The 22,145-nt window shown below is 41.0% G+C and overlaps 1 protein-coding gene across 10 annotated transcripts in view; it reads right to left on the bottom strand.

Moving 5' to 3' along the window:
* Window positions 1-7,309: 7,309 nt before the first annotated feature.
* LOC110502744 (cytohesin-1) overlaps window positions 7,310-22,145 on the bottom strand; it is a 64,126-nt gene continuing 49,290 nt past the window's right edge. For 9 of the 10 annotated variants that reach the window (XM_036960442.1, XM_036960443.1, XM_036960444.1 and 6 more), the window contains 11 exons: window positions 19,845-19,909; window positions 19,062-19,128; window positions 18,841-18,959; window positions 18,372-18,452; window positions 18,160-18,272; window positions 17,904-18,052; window positions 14,011-14,123; window positions 12,089-12,167; window positions 11,893-11,964; window positions 11,629-11,783; window positions 7,310-8,946 (listed from right to left, as the gene is read on the bottom strand). In XM_036960442.1, coding sequence (XP_036816337.1) covers window positions 8,868-8,946; window positions 11,629-11,783; window positions 11,893-11,964; window positions 12,089-12,167; window positions 14,011-14,123; window positions 17,904-18,052; window positions 18,160-18,272; window positions 18,372-18,452; window positions 18,841-18,959; window positions 19,062-19,128; window positions 19,845-19,909 — 1,092 coding nt within the window. In that variant the 3' untranslated portion in view covers window positions 7,310-8,867. The remainder of the gene's footprint in view (window positions 8,947-11,628; window positions 11,784-11,892; window positions 11,965-12,088; window positions 12,168-14,010; window positions 14,124-17,903; window positions 18,053-18,159; window positions 18,273-18,371; window positions 18,453-18,840; window positions 18,960-19,061; window positions 19,129-19,844; window positions 19,910-22,145) is intronic. The other variant, XM_036960441.1, reaches the window with a different exon arrangement.

Here is a 22,145-nt window from a genome sequence, read left to right on the forward strand (position 1 = left end):
TTTATATATTATGGAGATCAGTCCTTTCAGGATCCCAGATAAAAAAAAAGATATAAATAAAAGAGAAACTTGGTTTATATAAGGCTATGGTTGTAGTTGAAGTACTTAGCTGCAATCTGGTGATCTGGCAGAGGAAAACAACACTAGCTCTAACAATAGCTAAGGCGTTAAAGATAGAACTCCTGAAGATAAGAAGTGTGTGTATTGTGTGTATTGTACAGTGCCTCTGTGTGTACTAGCCATGCTGGTACAGGTTGCCCTCTAGTGGAGATTATAGGAACAGTGACAAAGATGCACTGTGATAGTGGAGTTTTTTCATGCTTTCCAAGCTCAACACACATCTTTCTCCCCCCCTACACATCCTCTTACCTCACTGATAACTGTAATCAGCATCACATCCCTCCAATAGACATGTATGACATAAATATTTTATATTGTTTGTTTTTTTAGCAACATTGATGTTTTTGTTATTTAAAGTATTTCAGATGAAAGTACTTAAGTCTGTTTTTGTGTTTCTCTCTCTCTCCTCTCTATTGCACACTGAGCAGGAAGCAGACTGCTTTGGTTGCACATGTGACATGCAGGTAGAAATTAGGTAAAACATATTTAAGTTTCCCTGCATTAAAGTCCACTAGGAGCGCCGCTTCTGGATGAGCATTTTCTTATTTGCTTCTGGCCTTATACAGCTGGTTGAGTCCGGTCTTAGCATCAGTTTGGTGGTAAATAGAGGACTACTAATAATATAGATGAGAATTCTCTTGGTAGATAGTGTGGTCTACAGCTTATCATAAGGTACTCTACCTCAGGCAAGCAATACCTCAAGGCTTCTTTAATATTAGACATTGCGCACCAGATGTTCTTGACAAATAGACACATACCCCCGCCCCTCGTCTTACCAGGCGTAGCTTCTCTGTCCTGCCAATGCATGGAAAGTCCCACCATCTCTATATTATCCGTGTCGTCGTTCAGCCATGACTCAGTGAAACATAAGATATTACAGTGTTCAATGTCCCATTGGTAGGATAGTCTTGTTCATAAATCATCCATTTTGTTTTCCAATGATTGCACGTTGGCCAATAGAACAGATGGTAGTGGAGGTTTACTCACTCGCCAACGAATTCTCAGAAGGCAGCCCGATCTCCGCCCCCCTTTTCTCCGTCATTTCTTCTCACAAATGACGGGGATTTGGGCCCGTTCCCAACAAAGCCGTATATCCGTTGCATAGGACTAGTTAAATAAACATTTTTTGTCCAGTTTGAGGAGAGTAATCTCTGTTCTGATGTCCAGAAGTTATAAGAGACGGTAGCAGCAACATTTTGATCAAAATAAGTACAAAAATAAGTTACAAACATTGCGAAAAAACTAACTAAATAGCATAGTTGGTTAGGAGCCTGTAAAACGGCAGCCATCCCCTCTGCACACGATAGTTGTCATGGCTACCCATGCTGTAGCGCTCCACTAGTTTATCCAGAATGCCCAGCCACTTGGCCACCAGGTGGATGTTCTACAAAATAGAGGGTTTATTATTTAATACCTGGCAAATAGTCTATACTGTATAGTTAGTATATAATTACTCTATATGAGGTTGCAATTGTAGTTTAATAACAACCAGAGCCAGATAAAGCATTAGGCAAAAATATCCTTCATGTTGCCACAAAATATTCCATGACAATGGTTGCATCCCAAATGGCACCCCTATTCCCTATAAAGTGGAATAGGGTGTAATTTGATATGCAGAAAGTAACTTGCTGGCTGTTCAAACTCCAGCCTGTCAGTAGAAAGTAAATGGTTCCCATACAGACAGTGTACCTGCAGTATAACCCAGTGTCCTTCTCTACACTCTTAGAAAAAAAGGTGCCAAGTAGAACTTCTTCGGTTTGTCCCCATAGGACAACCCTTTTTGGTGCTGGGTAGAACCCTTTGCAGAGGGTTCCATCTAGAGCCTTCTATGAAGGGTTCTACCAAGAAACATTTCATAATCTGAAGGTTTTTCCTAGAATTGTCTCTGAAGGGTTTTTACCAAGAACCCTTATCTTTGGAGGGTTCTTCCTAAAACCCTCTATGAATGGTTTCACCAGCCTTATTAGCCTTTAAAATTGTATTATGCATGACAATACATTACATATATCACAAAGCCTTTCTGTGAGGGCCTATTTATACTCAGGAATATCCTGGTTTTACAGGCCACATCAGGCCTGCAATTCACATTATGCTGGCTTGCAAATTGATGTGTAATTCCTATTGGATTCCAGCCGGAGTTAGAATATCCAACAAGTGGAATTGTTAATCAGCTACATTCAGAATGATTGGCAGGGTAGGAAACATTGAATAATGAGACTACCTCAATCATCTAAACTTGAACAACCATCTCAGTAACGGGTGCAATAAATCCAACAGATTGGATTAGTTTAGAAAACGGTATATTATTTATCTTTGTCTAGCATCAATTGTATTAACCAATACATGTAAATGCAAAAACACATATTACAGTAAAACAAACAATTCTGAAAATCTCCCTGCAGTAAAGCATGCTGGGAAATATTATATACCCTTCTTGCCTCCCAAAGAATCATCAAAGTACCCTTTCTTCCAAAAATGGTTCTGATGTTAAAGGTTCTTGGTAGAACCCTTTGGATCTTCTGATCAAAAACGGTTCGTGGTAGAATCCTATCCTGCTGCAAAGAACCCTTTTTTCTAAGAGTGTGGCCACCATGTCTAGAGCAGCCTCCGCCACGACAGACAGGGTTCAAAGTGCTATAGTGTGTGTGTGTGTGTGTGTATATATATATATATATATACATATATATATATATATATATATATATATATATATATATATATATATATATATATATATATATATATATACATATACTGGCCTTCCATGTCTTTGAGGGGGGTTGACTCCAGGGGAGAGAATGAAGAACATGGGAGTAGACAAGCTGCTCTCCTCAAACGACTTTGTCAAACAACACGTGTGCTACTTTCAGAATCATATCTCTACCAGGCATGTGTTTCCATGATCCAATCTTGGCTTGTTTCCTAATTTAGTTATCGTGCAAATTTAGAAAGGCTGTTTGGAGAAATGTCATGACAGCTGCTGTCCATGGAAATGTATTGAGCTCTGATCTTTGCCATTGATCGCTTCTGTGATAGCAAAGCCCATAGAAGGCTTTCCCATCTAGTGACAAGTGGGCTCTCTATACATCTCTATGGGTCCATGTCAGTGGAGACCCGTCATTTTTCTAGTGCCTGTTTTGCATGTTATTTTGGCATTAAACCTGTTAGTGATCCCTTCGCGCGCCAATCCTGTTAGCGGGATTGATTTGACAACATCCAGTGAAATTGCAGAGTGCCAAATTCAAACTACAGAAATATCAATATTCAAGATTCACGAAAATATAAGTGTAATACATCAAAATAAAGCTTAACTACTTGTTAATCCAGCCGCAGTGTCAGATATCAAATAGGCTTTACGGCGAAAGCAGACCATGCGATTATCTGAGGACAGCGCCCCGCATACAGACACCGTATATTCCCGTATTAAATGTAGAGTGAACATGTTAACGCCACCTTTTCCAATGTGAGGAGAATAACATTATTTCACCCCCACATGTGAACTTGCAATTCCTGCAATTCACATGTGAGGTTAAAACATCGTATTCTCTTCACATGTGAAAAGATGGTGTTAACATGTTCACTCTACATTTAACACGGGAATATACGGGTTTACATGTGCACAACTGACCTCACGTGCCTCTATTATACTTTTTTTTACCAAGTAGCAAGCCAGCGATGCCAATTAAAATATCACAAATAGAGCTAGATAAAGCCAGAAGAATGCTTTACTTGTTGAGCATAGCTATAGCCAGCAGTCGTTTTCATGGTCATCACTCATTCACTGCATAGTTTGTCAAGGTCCGGACATATTCATTTTAACATATTAACCTATATCTACTGCCTATTAAAATGAAACATATTAACGTGTATCTGCTGCCTTTTTTAAAGTGTTTTTTTTTGTGAATTCTCAGTGTACAGCAATCAATAATGAAGCATTATCTGAAAATTGTAGTGACCTTAACCCAACACCTAGCGACCTCGTCAGGAGGTTCAGACCTCTTGGCATAACGGTTAGTGTTAGTTTGACAATTGCTAGACCAGAGTTTGAGTCCCGGTCGGGGCAACCCCCTGAATTTGCTACACTGGTGTCAGAACTGGGATGGTGGTCATCGGAGGAGGAAGGGGTTAATGTAGCGACCTTAACCAAACACCTAGCAACCTTGACAAGAGGTTCAGGCCTCTTGGCGTTAAGCTGTTGGCTTGACAGTTACTGGACCTGGGTTCGACTCCCAGTCAGGGCTGCCCCCTGAATTTGCTACATCGGTGTCAAAACTGGGATGGTGGTCATCAGAGGAGGAAGGGGCTAAAGTAGCGACCTTAACCCAACACCTAGCAACCTTGTCAAGAGGTTCAGGCCTCTTGGCGCTCAGCTGTTGGCTTGACAGTCACTGCACCTGCTTTCAACTCCCAGTCGGGGATACCCCCTGAATTCACTACAATTATATAGTTGTATTGTGTAGGTTGTATTATATATGCATTGTCTCAGTAATATTATCTAGTATAATGAACAAAAATATAAATGGAACATACAACAATTTCAACGATTTTACTGAGCTACAATTCATAGAAGGAAATCAGTCAATTGGAAAAAATAGATTAGACCCTAATCTGTGGATTTCACATGACTGGGGAGGGGTGCAGCCATAGGTGGGCCTTGGAGGGCTTAGGCCCACCCACTGGGGAGCCAGGCCCAGCCAATCAGAATGAGTTTTTCACCACAAAAGGGCTTTATTACAGACAAAAATACCCTTCAGCACCACCTCAGATGATCCTGTGGGTGAAGAAGCCAGATGTGGAGGTCCTGGGCTGGCATTACACGAGGTCTGCGGTTGTAAGGCCGGTTGGACGTACTGCTAAATACTCTAAAACGACGTTGGAGTCAGTTTATGATAGAGAAATTAACATCAAATTATCTGGCAATAGTTCAGTTGGACATTCCTGTAGCCAGCATGCCAATTGCACACGCCCTCAAAACTTGAGACATCTGTTGCATTGTGTTGTGTGACAAACTGCACATGTTAAAGTAGCCTTTTATTGTCCCAAGCACAAGGTGCACCTGTGTAATGATCATGCTGTTTAATCAGCTTCTTGATATGACACACCTGTCAGGTTGATGGATTATCTTGGTAAAGGAAAAATTTGTGCACACAATTTGAGAGAAATAAGCTTTTTGTGCATATGAAACATTTCTGGGATTTTCTTTTTCAGCTCATGAAACATGCGACCAACACTTTACATGTTGCGTTTATATTTTTGTTCAGTTTCAAAATGTTATATGAATGGTGACAGTTCCAATGATATAAAAAATATTCCTATATCAATACATTTTCAAATATATTGTGAATAATACATGTATAATATGGTCTCAACACTGTCTACATTACCAAAAATATATCTCAAATATATTGTATTTATATATGTACAATATATTTTAGCATATTGTTACTCTAATATATTACACAATACATTTAACAAAATGTAAATATATACAGTACATTTGGAAAGTATTCAGACCCCTTCACTTTTTCCACACTTTGTTACGTTACGTTACGTTACTGTTTTTATAGAGTAATGTCCCACAATTGACATTGCATGTCAGAGGTCGAAGGAATTGTCCATAGAGCTCAGAGAGAACGAATTGTCCGTAGAGCTCCGAGACCGGATTGTGTGGAGGCACAGATCTGGGGAAGGGTACCACAACATTTCTGCAGCATTGCAGGTCCCCAAGAACATCATTCTTAAATGGAAGAAGTTTGGAGCCAGTAAGGCTCTTCCAAGAGCTGGCCGCCCAAACTGAGCAACCAGGGGAGAAGGGCCTTGGTCAGGGCAAGAACCCGATGGTCACTCTGATAGAGCTCCAGTGTTCCTTTGTGGAGACGGGAGAACCTTTCAGAAGGACAACCATATCTGCAGTATCCTTTATGGTAGAGAGGCCAGACAGAAGCTACTCCTCAGTAAAAGGCACATGAAATCCCGCTTGGAGTTGGCCTAAAGGACTCTAAGACCATGAGAAACAAGATTCTCTGGTCTGATGAAACCAAAATTGAACTCTTTGGCCTGAATGCCAAGTGTCAGGTCTGGAGGAAACCTGGCACCATCACTACTGTAAAGCATGGTGGTGGCAGCATCATGCCGTGAGGATGTTTTTCAGTGGCAGGGACTGGGAGACTAGTCAGGATCAAGGGAAAGATTAACGGAGCAAAGTACAGAGATCCTTGATGAAAACCTGGTCTAGAGCGCTCAGGACCTCAGACTGGGGCAATAGTTCACCTTCCAACAGGACAACAACTCTAAGCACACAGCAGGAGTTGCTTCGGGACAAGTCTCAATGTCCCTGAGTGGCCCAGCGAGAGCCAGAACTTGAACCCGATCGAACATCTCTGGAGAGAACTGAAAATGTCTGTGCAGCGACCCTCCCCATCCAACCTGACAGAGCTTGAGAGGATCTGCAGAGAATGGGACAAACTCCCCAAATACATGTGCCAAGCTTGTAGCGTCATACCCAACAAGACACAAGGCTGTAATCACTGCCAAAGGTGCTTCAATAAAGTACTGAGTAAAGGGTCTAAATACTTATGTAAATGTGATATTGCCATTTTTTATTTGTAATTTGTAAAAATGGCAAAAAAAAAATTGCTTTGTCATTATGGGGTGTAGATTGATGAGGGAAAAAACGATTTAATCAATTTTAGAATAAGGCTGTAACGTAACAAAATGTGGAAAAAGTGAAGGGGTCTGAATAATTTCCGATTGTACTGTATACATATTTAATTTCTGTAAGGTCTCCCCTGCAGTACATTTCTGCCATTTGTCCGGCTTCAATTTTAGTGCCTTTTAATGTGACATTCTGTAAAAACTCAACCCTCTCAACCTTCCATGTCATCCTAGTTTTCTGACAGCCACTGTCAGCTGTTTGCTTGCTAGCTATTCCCGCATTTTTGGTGGACATCAATCTTACTAGCTAGCTTGACATCAAAACTTCAGCTGACAAAACGTTGTCCTAAAAATTCACCCATTCCAAAAGTTTTTGTTGTGCTTGTCAATCAGCTCAAAAGGCTGGTGCTATGAAACGTGGACCATATATCACCGTGTCTTTGTGTCTAGTGTGGTTATATCCAATGTCAAAATAAAGTTTTTACTGAGTTTAACCTCACTTGCCAAGTCAAATCTTAAACAAAGAAAGGAAAAATGAGCATTGGAGATTTATTTTTGGTAATCTGAAATCAAATGAACAAACACATGATGGCATACAGCACAAACCTTTATGATACAAAACAAACAATAAATGATGTGCATTATAGGTAAATAAACCTATAATTCAAGCTTGACTTGCATTTCATAATCAGTACATTGAGAACAAAACCATTGTCGATTAATTTATTTGCCATTATAAAAACTGAAATCACAGCCCTCCAAAGAGCACATTGATATGACAGAAATGCATCTCTTATAACACATTTGTAACAGACAGCACACAACTGTATAACACTGTAATAAGGTCTTAGACCTTAGGTCTTTTATTTATTAAACAAATCCTTTCTCTGCAAACATATTGCTGCTTCTACAAAGTACTTTTAATTGTCACAATATCAGAATAAAAGACTGAATAGTTCAACCCGAAACAAAGTGATATGTTTTGATCCTTTGTCTACCTCTCACCCTCATTTCTTCCTCCTCCTTCCACGTGACTGTGCAGTTGCAGTAACAGAGGGATGGCAGAGAAAGGCTTTGGGCAGAGACAGTTTTTTGCAACTTCCCAACTCAGCTCCCATTTCTCAAACCCTGACTCACTGACAGCCCAATTACTAGTGATGCGGCAATAAAATCGGTACGGTTACATATCGGGATATTAATTTTGATGATGTATCATATCGTTTTGACAATATGGCAATATTACTGTTGCGCTAGTTGGCTTAACCTGCACCAAAACTCCTTTATAGCTTGTTCTCCATCTTATTTTGAAATGGGGAGCCAATTTGTTTTCATCACTTTCATTTCCATGACTGATCAAAACTCATTATCTCATGGCTCTCTTGTCCCTCTGCAGCAGACATATCCTGAGAAATATGTTTGGAATATCAAATTGCAAAATCACAGTATCGAATCTCAATACATATAGAATCGTGAGAATCGCATCGGCACCTAAGTAGCGTGATATTGCATCGTGAGGTCAGTCCCTGGCAATTCCTATCAATTACCTGGACACATTTAAACAAACATGGAACCAAAGAAAGAGAGAAACAGAGACAGAGAGAGAGAGACAGCGAGAGAAACACATACAGAGAGACAGAGAGAGAGGAGAAACAGTGGTGGTTTGTTATGAGAACCATTCAGAAAGAAATTGTATGTAGTTACAACAGCACTATGACAAGAACCCTCAGAAAAAGAGGTTTGTGTAAAAATAGGTTCATGTTGCCTTTCTCTGTTAATTTTTATCAAAGCATAATATTGCATTATTTAACTTCCTGTAGAGGGCGCTGAAAAGGGACATTAATCCTCTCTGCATTCCTGTCCCAACCCTGTGCCCCTTCATAATCCTTCCCCTCCAATGTTTATGAATCTGATGAAAACAAGATCAATATGATGACAGCGTCCACCTAGACTTCCAACAGGCTTGGGGGATCTTCTGCTTTCTTGTGTATACAGTTCCATAGGTCCTTTAGTTCAGGTCCATGGGCACAAACACTGGGCTGTAGAATAGAGTGAGGCCTGCTCCTCCTGCTGAAGTGCTGGAGCCTGGGTCTTTTCTACAGACTTGTCAGGGCAGACACCTTCTTCTTCCGGGCTGCCAGCATCTCGTAGAAGGGGTCCCTGCTGATGGCATTTCTACATTAAGAGAGGGGAGAACAATATGAATTTAACTTTTTGGCATGAGACTAGAGCAGGATCATACAGATGAAGGATAGGACATGACTTGGAAGAAATAAGAACCAAAACTCTCGCCTTTCTCCCAAAATGTGCACTTGTTCACTTCCCGGAATGGATTTGAAAGTAAATGACTGGTACAGTTGAAGTCAGAAGTGTACATACACTTAGGTTGGAGTCATTAAAACTCATTTTTCAACCACTCCACAAATTCCTTGTTAACAAATTATAGTTTTGGCAAGTCGGTTAGGATATCTACTTTGTGCATGACACAAGTCATTTTTCCAAAAATTGTTTAAAGACAGATTATTTAACTTATAATTCACTGTATCAAGTTTACATACACTAAAGTTGACTGTGGCTTTAAACAGCTTGGAAAATTCCAGAAAATGATGTCATGGCTTTAGAAGCTTCTGATAGGCTAATTTACATAATTTGAGTCAATTGGAGATGTACATATGGATGTATTTCAAGGCCTACCTTCAAACTCTGTGCCTCTTTGCTTAACTTTGGGCTGCAATCCCGTTAACGGATTGATATGACAACAGCCAGTGAAAGTGCAGGGCGCCAAATTCAAAACAACAGATATCTCACAATGAAAATTCCTCAAACATACATGTATCTTATACCGTTTTAAAGGTAATCTTGTTGTTAATCCCACTACAGTGTCCGATTTAAAATAGGCTTTACCGCGAAAGCACCACAAACGATTATGTTAGGTCACCACCAAGCCACAGAAAAACACAGCCATTTTTCCAGCCAAAGAAAGGAGTCACAAAAAGCACAAATAGAGATAAAATTAATCACTAACCTTTGATGATCTTCATCAGATGACACTCATAGGACTTTATGTTACACAATACATGTATGTTTTGTTTGATAGAGTTCATATTTATATCAAAAAAATCTGAGTTTACATTGGCGCGTTACATTCACTAGTTCCAAAAACATCCAGTGATTTTGCATAGCCACATCGATGGTTCATCATAAATGTAGATGATAATACAAGTTATACACATGGAATTATAGATATACCTCTCCTTAATGCAACCGCTATGTCAGACTTCAAAAACACTTTACGGAAAAAGCAAATCATGCAATAATCTGAGACGGAGCTCAGAAAACAATAAATGCTTGATTTGTTCGATAATGTCCATTATTTATGTCCAAGTACCTACTTTTGTTAGCACGTTAGGTACACATATCTGGGACTGAGGAGCAGGCCGTTTACTCTGGGCACCTTTCATCCAAGCTACTCAATACTGCCCCTGCAGCCATAAGAAGTTAACATCATGGGAATATCAAAGGAAATCAGCCAAGACCTCAGAAAAAAATGTAGACCTCCACAAGTCTGGTTCATCCTTGGGAGCAATTTCCAAACACCTGAAGGTACCACGTTCATCTGTACAAACAATACTGTGCAAGTATAAACACCATGGGACCACGCAGCCATCATACCGCTCAGGAAGGGCATGCGTTCTGTCTCCTGAGATGAACGTAATTTGGTGCGAAAAGTGGAAATCAATCCCAGAACAACAGCAAAGGGCCTTGTGAAGATGCTGGAGGAAACAGGTACAAAAATATCTATATCCACAGTAAAACGAGTCCTATATCGACATAACCTGAAAGGCCACTCAGCAAGGAAGAAGCCACTGCTCCAAAACCGCCATAAAAATGCCAGACTACGGTTTGCAACTGCACATGGGGACAAAGATCATACTTTTTGGAGAAATGTCCTCTGGTCTGATGAAACAAAAATAGAACTGTTTGGCCATAATGACCATCGTCATGTTTGGAGGAAAAAGGGGGAGTCTTGCAAGCCGAAGAACACCATCCCAACCGTGAAGCACCGGGGTGGCAGCATCATGTTGTGGGGGTGCTTTGCTGCAGGAGGGACTGGTGCACTTCACAAAATAGATGGCATCATGAAAATGATGTGGATATATTGAAGCAACATCTCAAGACATCAGTCAGGAAGTTAAAGCTTGGTCGCAAATGGGTCTTCCAAATGGACAATGACCTCAAGCATACTTCCAAAGTTGTGGCAAAATGGCTTAAGGACAACAAAATCAAGGTATTGGAGTGGCCATCACAAAGCCCTGACCTCAATCCAATAGAAACTTTGTGGGCAGAACTGAAAAGGCGTGTGCGAGCAAGGAGGCCTACAAACCTGACTCAGTTACAACATCTCTGTCAGGAGGAATGGGCCAAAATTCAACAAACGTATTGTGGGAAGCTTGTGGAAGGCTACTCGAAACGTTTGACCCAAGTTAAACAATTTAAATGCAAAGCTACCAAATACTAATTGAGTGCATGTAAACTTCTGAACCACTGGAAATGTGATGAAATAAATAAAAGCTGAAATAAATCCTTCTCTCTACTATTATTCTGACATTTCACATTCTTAAAATAAAGTGGTGATCCTAACCGACCTAAGACAGGGAATTTTTACTTGGATTAAATGTCAGGAATTGTGAAGAACTGAGTTTAAATGTATTTGGCTAAGATGTATGTAAACGTCCGACTTCAACTGTATATGGAAAGTCCCTCTAGAGCATGCCTACACAAATCCAATGGTGTTTTTTGAATGCATATACACTTCAGGAAGAATGAGAGGTTATTTGGACACCGCCAAGAATTCACTTTATGCTGGTGATCCACTCCTCCTTTTCCTCGGCTGTGGGGGCGGAGATTCGATAGAAAGTGTGGTTGCCCTCGACAACACGTCCGTCCGCCTCGGTCTTACATGCCTTGATCACCTGATCCCTGTGGTCAGGGATGAACAGCTCAAAACAGTTCTGAGAGAGAGAAAGCGAGGGAGAGAGATAGATGTGACTCAGAGGCTTTTAAAAGGAAACAGGAAGAAAGAGCACAGGAAAAGAGGGAGAGAGAAAGAAAGTAACTTACTGGTTTCTTGGAGTCGTCCACCTCTCTAATACTCAGATTCTCCAGAGGGATGATACCCCTAGGCTCCTTATCCTGGAGGGAGGGAGGAGAGAGAAAACACAGCGAGAGCATTACAGCTCACAACTGGTACATTGCATGTAATGGAGAAAAAGCATAACAGAAAAAGAGAGAGGAATAGAAAGAGAGAACAACTCACAGTAGTGTACTCAAAGTAGTACAGGCAGTTGTCTGTGAGGATGAACCATCGTCTCTTCCATGTCTTCACACGCCCTCCTGGGGGGGTTAGAGGTTAAAGGTCAGAGTTCAATCAGGATTCATTAGATTAAAGGGTTAGAACAAGCAAAATCCACAGATTAAAAAGGTGCCCCTAGACAGTCCAGGCAGACGGCAGCCCAGACATCAGCCAGTACCAGGCAGGAGGCTATGGACGCATTCCAGGTAGTCTTTAATGCACTCATGTTTCTCAGAAGACACAGCATGATAGCAACAAAGTTGACCATGAATGCAATGCATTAGTTGAGATCATACAGAATGATAGAGAACTCTTTTTTTGTATCTGTCCCATTATGGCGTCTATAAGTGCACAGGCAGTGCCATTGAGGCCATCTCCATTTTGAAGTAGTACATTTTCTTCTTCTACTACTACTACTTCTGTGAGTTGCTAAACAAACTGAAAGGGTGCATACTGCCACCTGGAGTGTGTTGTTTGAACAGGTATAAAGGTTGCCGATTTACTGCCACCTGCAGTTATGGAATATTTGCTCACGAGTATAATTCATTAGCTGATCCCTCCTGATGACCCAGATGGAATAATGTGATCATTTTCTAACCCATAGGAAGTCCCACCCAGTTGACTACTTCAAAATGGTAAAAGTCCTCAATTGCGCTGACAATGCTGCAATGGTCTTTTGAGCACTAGAGTCCTCTATATATCTCTATGGTTGAGATACTGATTGGATGGTAGGGTTAGGTTTAAAGGTTGTTTGCGTTGAAGTCAATGACATCTTGCTCAGATTAAAGAGCAGATAAATCACATTTTACCAACAATTAAACACCATTTCATTCTTTATAATGAAATCATAGTTAACAGTAGATTTTCATTAGACAAAACCTTGATTTTTTTATTTAACCTTTATTTAACCAGGTAGGCAAGTTGAGAACAAGTTCTCATTTGCAACTGCGACCTGGCCAAGATAAAGCGTAGCAATTCGACACATACAACAACACAGAGTTACACATGGAATAAACAAAACATACAGTAGAACAAAAGAAAAAAGTCTATATACAGTGAGTGCAAATGAGGTAAGATAAGGAAATAAATAGGCCATGGTGGCGAAGTAATTACAATATAGCAATGAAACACTGGAATGGTAGATTGGCAGAAGATGAATGTGCAGGTAGAGATACTGGGGTGCAAAGGAGCAAAATAAATAAATAAATACCAGTATGGGGATGAGGTAGGTAGATAGATAGACTGTTTACAGATGGGCTGTGTTGCATGGCATGGGTTGCATGGCAGAGTATGGGAAGCAGCACCAAGAAGCAAAGCACATACAGGCTGAGGAGGTTAACACCTTGATCACACTGATAGCGTTATTACGCAAAATAGTAAGCAGCATCATCTGGATATGTGTGCAACAAATGTTCAACATTCACCTTCTGCTACCATTTCTGTCAAGCCGTCTACGCATTCAGTTTGACGCATATGTTCCACAAATCCAACGTATGCACCACACAGAACGCACTGCGATGCAAGGCAAATGCAGCGTTCCATTGGAAATGAATGTACTTCTAGTGTACCAAAATGACGCTGTTGGCGTGATCAAGGCATCAGGCTTCCAATCCATAAATACATATTTACATACATACCTCCTGGAGACCAAAATCATCCAAAACAAATGAGGAAGAAAAAACACAAAGACAAACTACATTGAGTCATAAATACTTTTACCAGTTATATATGTTTATACTCATTATATAGGCTATATTCTTGGTATGAATGAGAAGGCCAAACAGGAGAGTGTAGTTCTGCATCTGTCCATACGAGGGAGTGGAAGTATCAATAAAGCTTGCTGTCCTGTGTTCTATAAGACTTTTACAGCAAAGTTGACTCTCTCACCTCGTTTGAGTAGCCAGCCCTCCCGGTCAGGGTTGAAGAAAGTGTGTGTGAGGTCATTCCCATCATCCTCTGGAATTTTAAAGGGCTCGTTCTTTATACCCTCATACAGGTTCTACAGAGAGCGAGAGAGAGAAAGAGAGAAAGAGAGAAAGAGAGAAATAGAGAAAGAAAGAAAGAAAGAAAGAAAGAAAGAAAGAAAGAGGGGGATATGGAGAGAGGGGGATATGGAGAGAGGGGGATATGGAGAGAGGGGGATATGGAGAGAGATATATGGAGAGAGATATATGGAGAGAGATATATGGAGAAAGATATATGGAGAAAGAGGGAGAAAGAGGGATATTATATATATATATATATATATATATATATATATATATATATATATATATATGAGAGAGAGAAAGAGGGATGGAGAGAGAGAGAAAATAGAAAGGTATGGAAAGAGAGAGGTGGACAACTGGATTTATGAAAAACAAACCAAAAACCCCCACAGATGACAAGACTATCAAACCAAAAGCACAGAGACCCAAATAATGGTGAATTACGCTTTAAGCCTTATTACTGTGAGACATTAAAACTCTATAAACATACGCTCAGAACCAAAAAAATCCCAGTACAACAGCAAGCAGCTGACACAAATTGAGTAGTCCATGAACAAACCATTTTTGGCAAAATTGGAAACTAGAGGGATTAGCATTACAAAATGGTGACTTATGGACAACCCATTTTAAAACACTCTACAACACCGTTCAAACTGATACAAACACAGAACAACGCCAAATTCATGAGGGGTTGAATGGATTTAAAAAAGCTATAAAGAACAATCAAAATCTTTTGGACTCCCCAATGACTGACCAGGAGCTCTATAAGAAACTTCAGGCCCTTAAATGTAAAAAAAAAAAAGCATGTAGACCTGATGGCATCCTAAATGAGATGCTCAAATTCACTAGTGCAAAATTTCAATTCGCTATATTAAAACTGTTTAATTTTATCCTGACTGTAGGTTATTTCCCTGACATCTGGAATAAAGGACTCATAACCCCAATCTTTAAGAACAGAGACATATTTTACCCTAACAATTACAGACGCATTTGTGTGAACAATAATTTGAGGGAGGTTTTCTGTAGTATTATAAATGCAAGAGTTCTAAACTTCCTTAATAAGCACAATGTCAAGTAAAAAGCCAAATTCGATTTATACCAAAATATTCCATGACCAATCATATTTACACCCTACACACCCTGATAGATAAAAATGTCCACCAAAATAGCACCAAAATTTACGCTTGCTTTATCGACTTTCAAAATGCATTGAATTATATTTTGCCTACAGGACTGTTCTAAAAAGTTATTGAAGGTGGTGTAGGGGGTAAAACATGACATTATCAAAACTGGCAATATGCGCAGCATCAAAACTGGCAATATGCGCAGCATCAAAACTGGCAATATGCGCAGCATCAAAACTGCCAATATGCGCAGCATCAAAACTGGCAATATGCGCAGCATCAAAACTGCCAATATGCGCAGCATCAAAACTGCCAATATGCGCAGCATGAAAACTGGTAAGAAAAAACATAAGAATTCTTTAACCAGAGGCGGGGCCTTCGCCAGGTTTGAGCCCCACGCTCTTCAATATTTACATCAACAGTGGTATTCTAGAAAAAGCAGATGACCTGTGCCTGCTGTCACCCACAGCACATGGCCTACAGCTGAGCCTGGACCTGCTAGAGCAGTACTGCCAGACTGCTAGAGCAGTACTAACAGACAGTACTGCCAGACCTGGGCCTGGACCATTTTCCAGAGAAGATGTAGATCTCAGGGAATTAGACCAAAGTGCATAATTGGTACAAAATATAGAGTAGGGCACACACTACAATTACTTAGGTTTAAAAATAATATTTACAGGACACCTTTATGAGGCGGTGAATGAACAGAGAGAAAGCACACAGGGCATTCTAAAAAACAAAATTAAATCGAAATACCTCAAATTTGGCAAAAACGAATTGATTGTGTCATTGAACCAATTGCACTATATGGCAGTGAGGTGCGGGGTCCACTTGCAAAACAAGATTCCACCCATTGGGACAAACACCCCATTGAGACCCTGCATGCAGAGTTTTGTAAGATTGTCCAGAGGAAAATTACAAACAATACATGCAAGGCAAAATTAGGCCAACATCCGCTAATAATAAAAACAAAAAAAAGAGCAATTCTGTTTTGGAAACATCTAAAATACAGTGACCCCCTCTCATATCATTACCATGCCCTGCAATGCCAAGAGCTGAGCATAGCTGTCCCCTCATCTAGCTGGTCCAGGTTCACAAACCTGTTTTACTAACACACTGAAGCCTCAGGACCAAACATCCAATGAATCAGAATAAACCAAATGACAACTGTCAAAACAATTATCCTATTGGGATACACAAGCACAAAGCAGTGCCATCTGGCACCATGGCAAACTATTTGACCATGGTGACTGATCAAAACCTTAGAAAAACCTTGACAAAGTAGATGCTCAATGAGCACAGCCTTGTCATTGAGAAGGGTAGACACAGGAAACCTACTCCATTTAGAGGAAAGGCTGTGCAACCACTACACCACAGCATAACCTGAGACAGAGCTGCATTTCCTGACAAAATGTCCAAAATATAAAACAAATAGTGTAATTTCCTTATTCAAGGTTTCAAAGACCTCTCTGATGAGAATAGGCTACCCGTCCTGATGGGGGAGGACGCAAAGCGCTGTGGGTTGGCAGAGCACTACATAGCTGCCATAAAATGAGGGACAGTGTCTTACAGACCAACCAACCTGCACATGCCCTCTATGTTATTGTCCATTGTATGGTTATTTTTATCCTTGATTATTGTTGTTACTGATTGTCCCATTGACAATGTTGATTATTATTATTTTAATTATGTTAATATTGTAAAATGTATCACTTAATCACCAAAGTATGCTTTGGCAATAAATTAATTGTTACATCATGCCATTAAAGCAAATTGAATTGAGAGAGGAGAGAGGAGAGAGACTTCCCACAAAATGAGGTGGAAACTGAGCTGCACTTCCTAACCTCCTGCCAAATGTATGACCCTATTAGAGACACATTTCCCTCAGATTACACAGACCCACAAAGAATTCGAAAACAAATCCAATTTTGATAAACTCCCACTCTATCCATATCAACAGGATGTGCTGAAGAGGAGATCCCTTGCCATGTGTTCTCCAAACTCATTACACATTATAAGAGAAGACAGAGCTGTTATCTTGGCAAAGGGAGCTTGCGCAAAGTATTGAATGAAGGGTGCCAATAACTGTGGCACACATATATTTGAGAAAAATATGTGTTTTATGATAAAAACATATTTTTTCTTTCAATTATTTTACTTTAATAAAATGTTTGATTTTTGTGAATATTTTTGAATGAAAGACCAAAAGGATATATTTACCAAGGGTGCCATTATTAGCGGAGGGCGCTGTACTACTGCACTGTTGGAGCTAGGAACAGAAGCATTTCGCTACACCCACAATAACATCTGCTAAATATGTATATGTGACCAATAACATTTGATTTTATATGATGTATTGGGTGAAATACCAGTGTGTCTTCACAGCAGCAAGATGTGACCTATTGCCACAAGAAAAGGGCAACCAGTGAAGAACAAACACCATTGTAAACACAACCCATATTTATGTTTATTCATTTTCTTTTTTCTACTTTAACTATTTGTACATCGTTACGACACTGTATATAGACAGACGTTGTCATGTGTGACCAGGTCCTCAACCTCTAGTATTGTATGGATAGAGGGCGGAAGAGACAGAGGTATAGATAATGGGAGGGGAAGAGAGAGAGCTTTATAAAAGGACAGCGGGATGGAGAAAGAGATAAATACCCTGAGTAGGTCCTCAGGCAGGTCACCTCCATCGTTGATTCCTCTGTTCATGGCGCTGAATCTCTGGTGGGAGGGTTTGTCCTTCACATTGGGGTTATGGAGACTGGTGTTCAGCATGATCACAGCAAACGACAACACATAACACGTATCTGGAGCACAGAGAGGGACAGGAAGGTTTGTGTGTGTGTGTGTGTGTGTATGTGTGTATATGTGTGTGTGTGTGTGTATGTGTGACTGAATGGTGGCCTTTCTATACCGCTGTGCTGGAAGACCCCAGGGTTACAGTGACAGTATCTCTGGGCAAAAGCCTCCATCATCCTGTCGATCTTCTGAGCTTCGCCTGGCAACCGGAAACTCCAAAGGAACTGCCTGGGTGAGAGAACATGCAATCATAAGGGTGTGTGTGTGTGTGTGTGTGTGTGTGTGTGTGTGTGTGTGTGTGTGTGTGTGTGTGTGTGTGTGTGTTACCTGAGGGCCTGGACCAGGTTGAGGTCTGTGAATTCATGCAGCTCCACGAAGGCATGTAGAACCTCAAGATTGAAGTCATTTCTACAGAAAACACATACCAACAGACAGTATTCAAGTCTATGGCCATAAAACTGAATAGATCAGGATCATGTTCAGTAGGGAATACTGTAATTAAACGTTTTAAAAACAAACATTTGCATTTCCTGTTCATTCTGTTTCTCCTTTTTTCAAAATGTTGCTTTGAGATCTCTCAGAGAACAGCTCTGCAACCAGAAACATGGAAACTCAAATATAATCTATAATCTCCTAATACTGACCTCCTTTCTGTGGCCAATGTGTGTGTGTGTGTGTCTGTCTGTCTAGGGAGGATGGGCCAAATCAATATCACTGAGTTGAGAATGCATTAACCCACTTAAGAGGTCACTTAAGAGGTCACTCAATACTGTTCACCCACCCACCCGTTTCTCACCTCTCCCCCAGATAGTCTCCGATGGCGGTCTTGTTAAGCCCCTCCCCTTTATAGAGAAACTGGGCGATGTCATTGCTGGTGTTCTTCAGCAGACCGCTGTCAATCAAAAACCGGATCCCCTGATTGATGGTACACAGCCAATCAAAACACAGAATCCCAACCACAAACCACAGCACAGAGTGGAGGTTAGGGGCTGGTTTGCCATTGGGTTTCTCCCTCACCTTCTTGGGGTCCATGTTGAACTTCTTACGGCCCATGGACACCTGCTTGTTTCTCTGCATGCTTTTTCTACAGACAAAACACAGTTATGAAGTCTGTATAACACATTCATAGAGCGTACCTAAACACTACATAGGACCTTCAAAACACAATTCCAATTACCCTCATAACAGACAGAAATCTTTGTAAACCATTTAAACACACACTTCATACATGTTATTAACACCATCCCTCAATTAACAGCCCCATTAACTCATTTAGATGTCTGTAGCTTCGGGGCAACAACTGGCCCAGACCAATGACTCTTAAACGAGGCACACACAGACACCCGATCACTGACATCATTACCAATCATTAAGGATGATTCTTCTCCCTCTCCCAACAATTTTTTAATTTGAATAATTTAGCAGACGCTCTTATCCAGAGCGACTTACAGTTAGTGCATTCATCTGAAGATAGCTAGGTAAGGCAGCCACACATATCACAGTAGTAGTAAGTAACTTTTTCCTCAATAAAAAGTTATCTGCAAAGTGCTAGTAGGAAAAGACAAGTGCAACTATTATTTATTTTTCAGGGGGCGGGCTTGGATGGCCCTTGAGACCACAGGTGGCAGAACAGAGTGCTAGGGTTGGGGTGTAAGGTTTGAGCATAGCCTGAAGGCAGGGAGGGGCAGAGCCATCACCACACAAAGGGTAAAACGCACACAGTACATACAGTACACACACAGGACAATCCTCAGTAGAGTGATACACAATCACAGACATAGAAACACACACAGATCATACCTCTCTTTGGTAATGCCCAGGTTGTCAATTTCATTCGTCACCTCTTCTATCTCATCCTTCAGCCTCTAGAGAGAGAGAGAGAGAGAGATAAGTGTATGGTACAGTGAGATCACATTACTCTGTCTGTCTCGTGATGTCTGACCATCCCTCAACCCCACAGAGCAGCTTTGATGCAGCCTCAGCTAATACTCATACCCATGGCACTAAAAGAGAGGGAGGGAGGAAGAGAGAGGAATGAAGGCGTGAGAAAGAAGAGTGAGAGAAGTTTATTGTGTATATGTAATTGGTGTATGGATGGAGTATGTTTACAAGACGTAAACCAACTGAAATATCTGCCTTTGAAAAAGGGGTTTCAAGGTTTCTGACAGGAGACATACTTTATATACTGTTTGGGAGGAGTTAAGTGGAGACAATCCTATGGGTTGTGTAAGAGGTAATTGGAGACAGTTCTATGGGTTGTGTAGGAGGTAAGTGGGTGAATCGTCTACAGATGGTCCCACTGGGAACTGATGCACCTGCTGCTAGCTAGGGTCAAACCAGACAACCCTCCCCCTCCCTCCCTCCCCCCCTCTGTCACTCATTTTGTGGCACGGAGTCAATGTGGATTACTCTACACACAGCCAGAGACAGTAGCCGCAGCGTCGCTCTTGCAAAAGAAACCTGCGACAGATTGGCTAGTAAAACGCACACTCGACCTTGTGATTGGACCAGAAAACTGTCAATCAACACAGGTCGGTGAGCTAGCGAACAGATTACTGATTTGCTGTAGCATTCAGCTATAGAATTGGGTGCAGTGCAAAGGTCAAATTGTAGGATGAGAGGATTGACATAACAAATGTGCAGCTCTAAACATTGATTGGCTTATGAAGCCCCCTCCATCTGTGCAGAGAAGATAACCTCCTCCGAATCCCCAAAACACAACAGCCACAGGAGAACTTTGTTTTGACGTCGTAAAGGACCATTCACCAACACTGAAAAGATATAGCTAGCTAACAACCTCCTTTTCTACGTGGAAAAGACGGTCAGAGACTTACCAGCTACGTTAGCCTTTCGAAAAAAGCTTCTCCCAAGTGGGTGTGACACCTACTCTGATTGCCTGCTGCACTGCTGCTTGGATTCCACCTGGCGATCGGTTCACCGTCTCCCCCGGCCTGTCTCCCCCTGTCTGGTATAGGTACCCCCGCCACACTTCCCCCCCTCCCCCGAGCTTTCGCTAGTCTCCAGCACACATGCACTGTTGAGGCGAGTGACTCTGAACTTACAATGGCTAGCCCCAAGTTGTTATATTTTTCTCTTGTGCTTTATGCTATTTGCCTCATGACTCCTGCATGCTTAGTTGACTATGAACTTGCTTGTTTAGACCAACCGTGTGACAGACTGTTTGTTCCCACACTCGGGACTCTGACTCTCTATTGGTTACACGGACTCTTGGCCTCTCATCCAATTCTAACCACCTCTCGCCGGCGTTGTATTCATGTTACCTGATGAAATTGCTGTACAATATGATCTTGTTGCCATCTAATGCACATTCAAATGTTATAAAATCAACACTGCAGAGCTCTCCCTGTCCTCTGCCTTGCCCTGATTGTATTACTTCCAATTATATCTGGAAATGTGCATGAACACCCTGGCCATTTGCTGTTGCTAGCCCCAATTCTGATTGGTGCCCTGATATCTGCTTCAATTATTTCTGGTCTTGTAAAACGTTAATACTAGAATCTTATTACCTAAAATTGATCAATTGAAAGTGTGGGTTCACAGCTCCAATCCAGATGTGTTGGTCATTACAGAGACATGGTTAAGAAAGAGAGTTTTGAGCAATGATAACCTTTCTCGTTATAATCTTTTTTGGCAAGACAGATCTTCCAAAGGTGATGGAGTGGCAATCTTTAACAAGGATCACCTTCAGTGCTCGGTTGTCTCCACCAAGTCTGTCCCCAAACAATTTGATTTGCTGGTTTTACACATTAAACTTTGTTGACTGATACTGGGTGTTATCGGCCACCATCAGCACCGGCCTGTACCCTAAATGCCCTAAGCTCTCTCCTGGCCCTTTACACCAAGTCTGAATTTGTCCTATTAGGTGACCTAAACAGGGACATGCTTAAACCACCAGAGCAAGTCCTAAAGCAATGGGACTCAAATCAAATTGTATTACTTACGAGCCCCTAACCAACAATGCAGTTTTAAAAAAATACAGATAAGAATAAGAAACAAAATAAACAAGTTATTAAAGAGCAGCAGTAAAATTACAATAGCGAGACTACCACTGAGATCAAAGACACAAAAACAGAGAGATGA

Source organism: Oncorhynchus mykiss, chromosome 23 (genome assembly GCF_013265735.2).
Source record: "Oncorhynchus mykiss isolate Arlee chromosome 23, USDA_OmykA_1.1, whole genome shotgun sequence".
In the NCBI taxonomy this organism is placed as follows: Eukaryota; Metazoa; Chordata; class Actinopteri; order Salmoniformes; family Salmonidae; genus Oncorhynchus; species Oncorhynchus mykiss.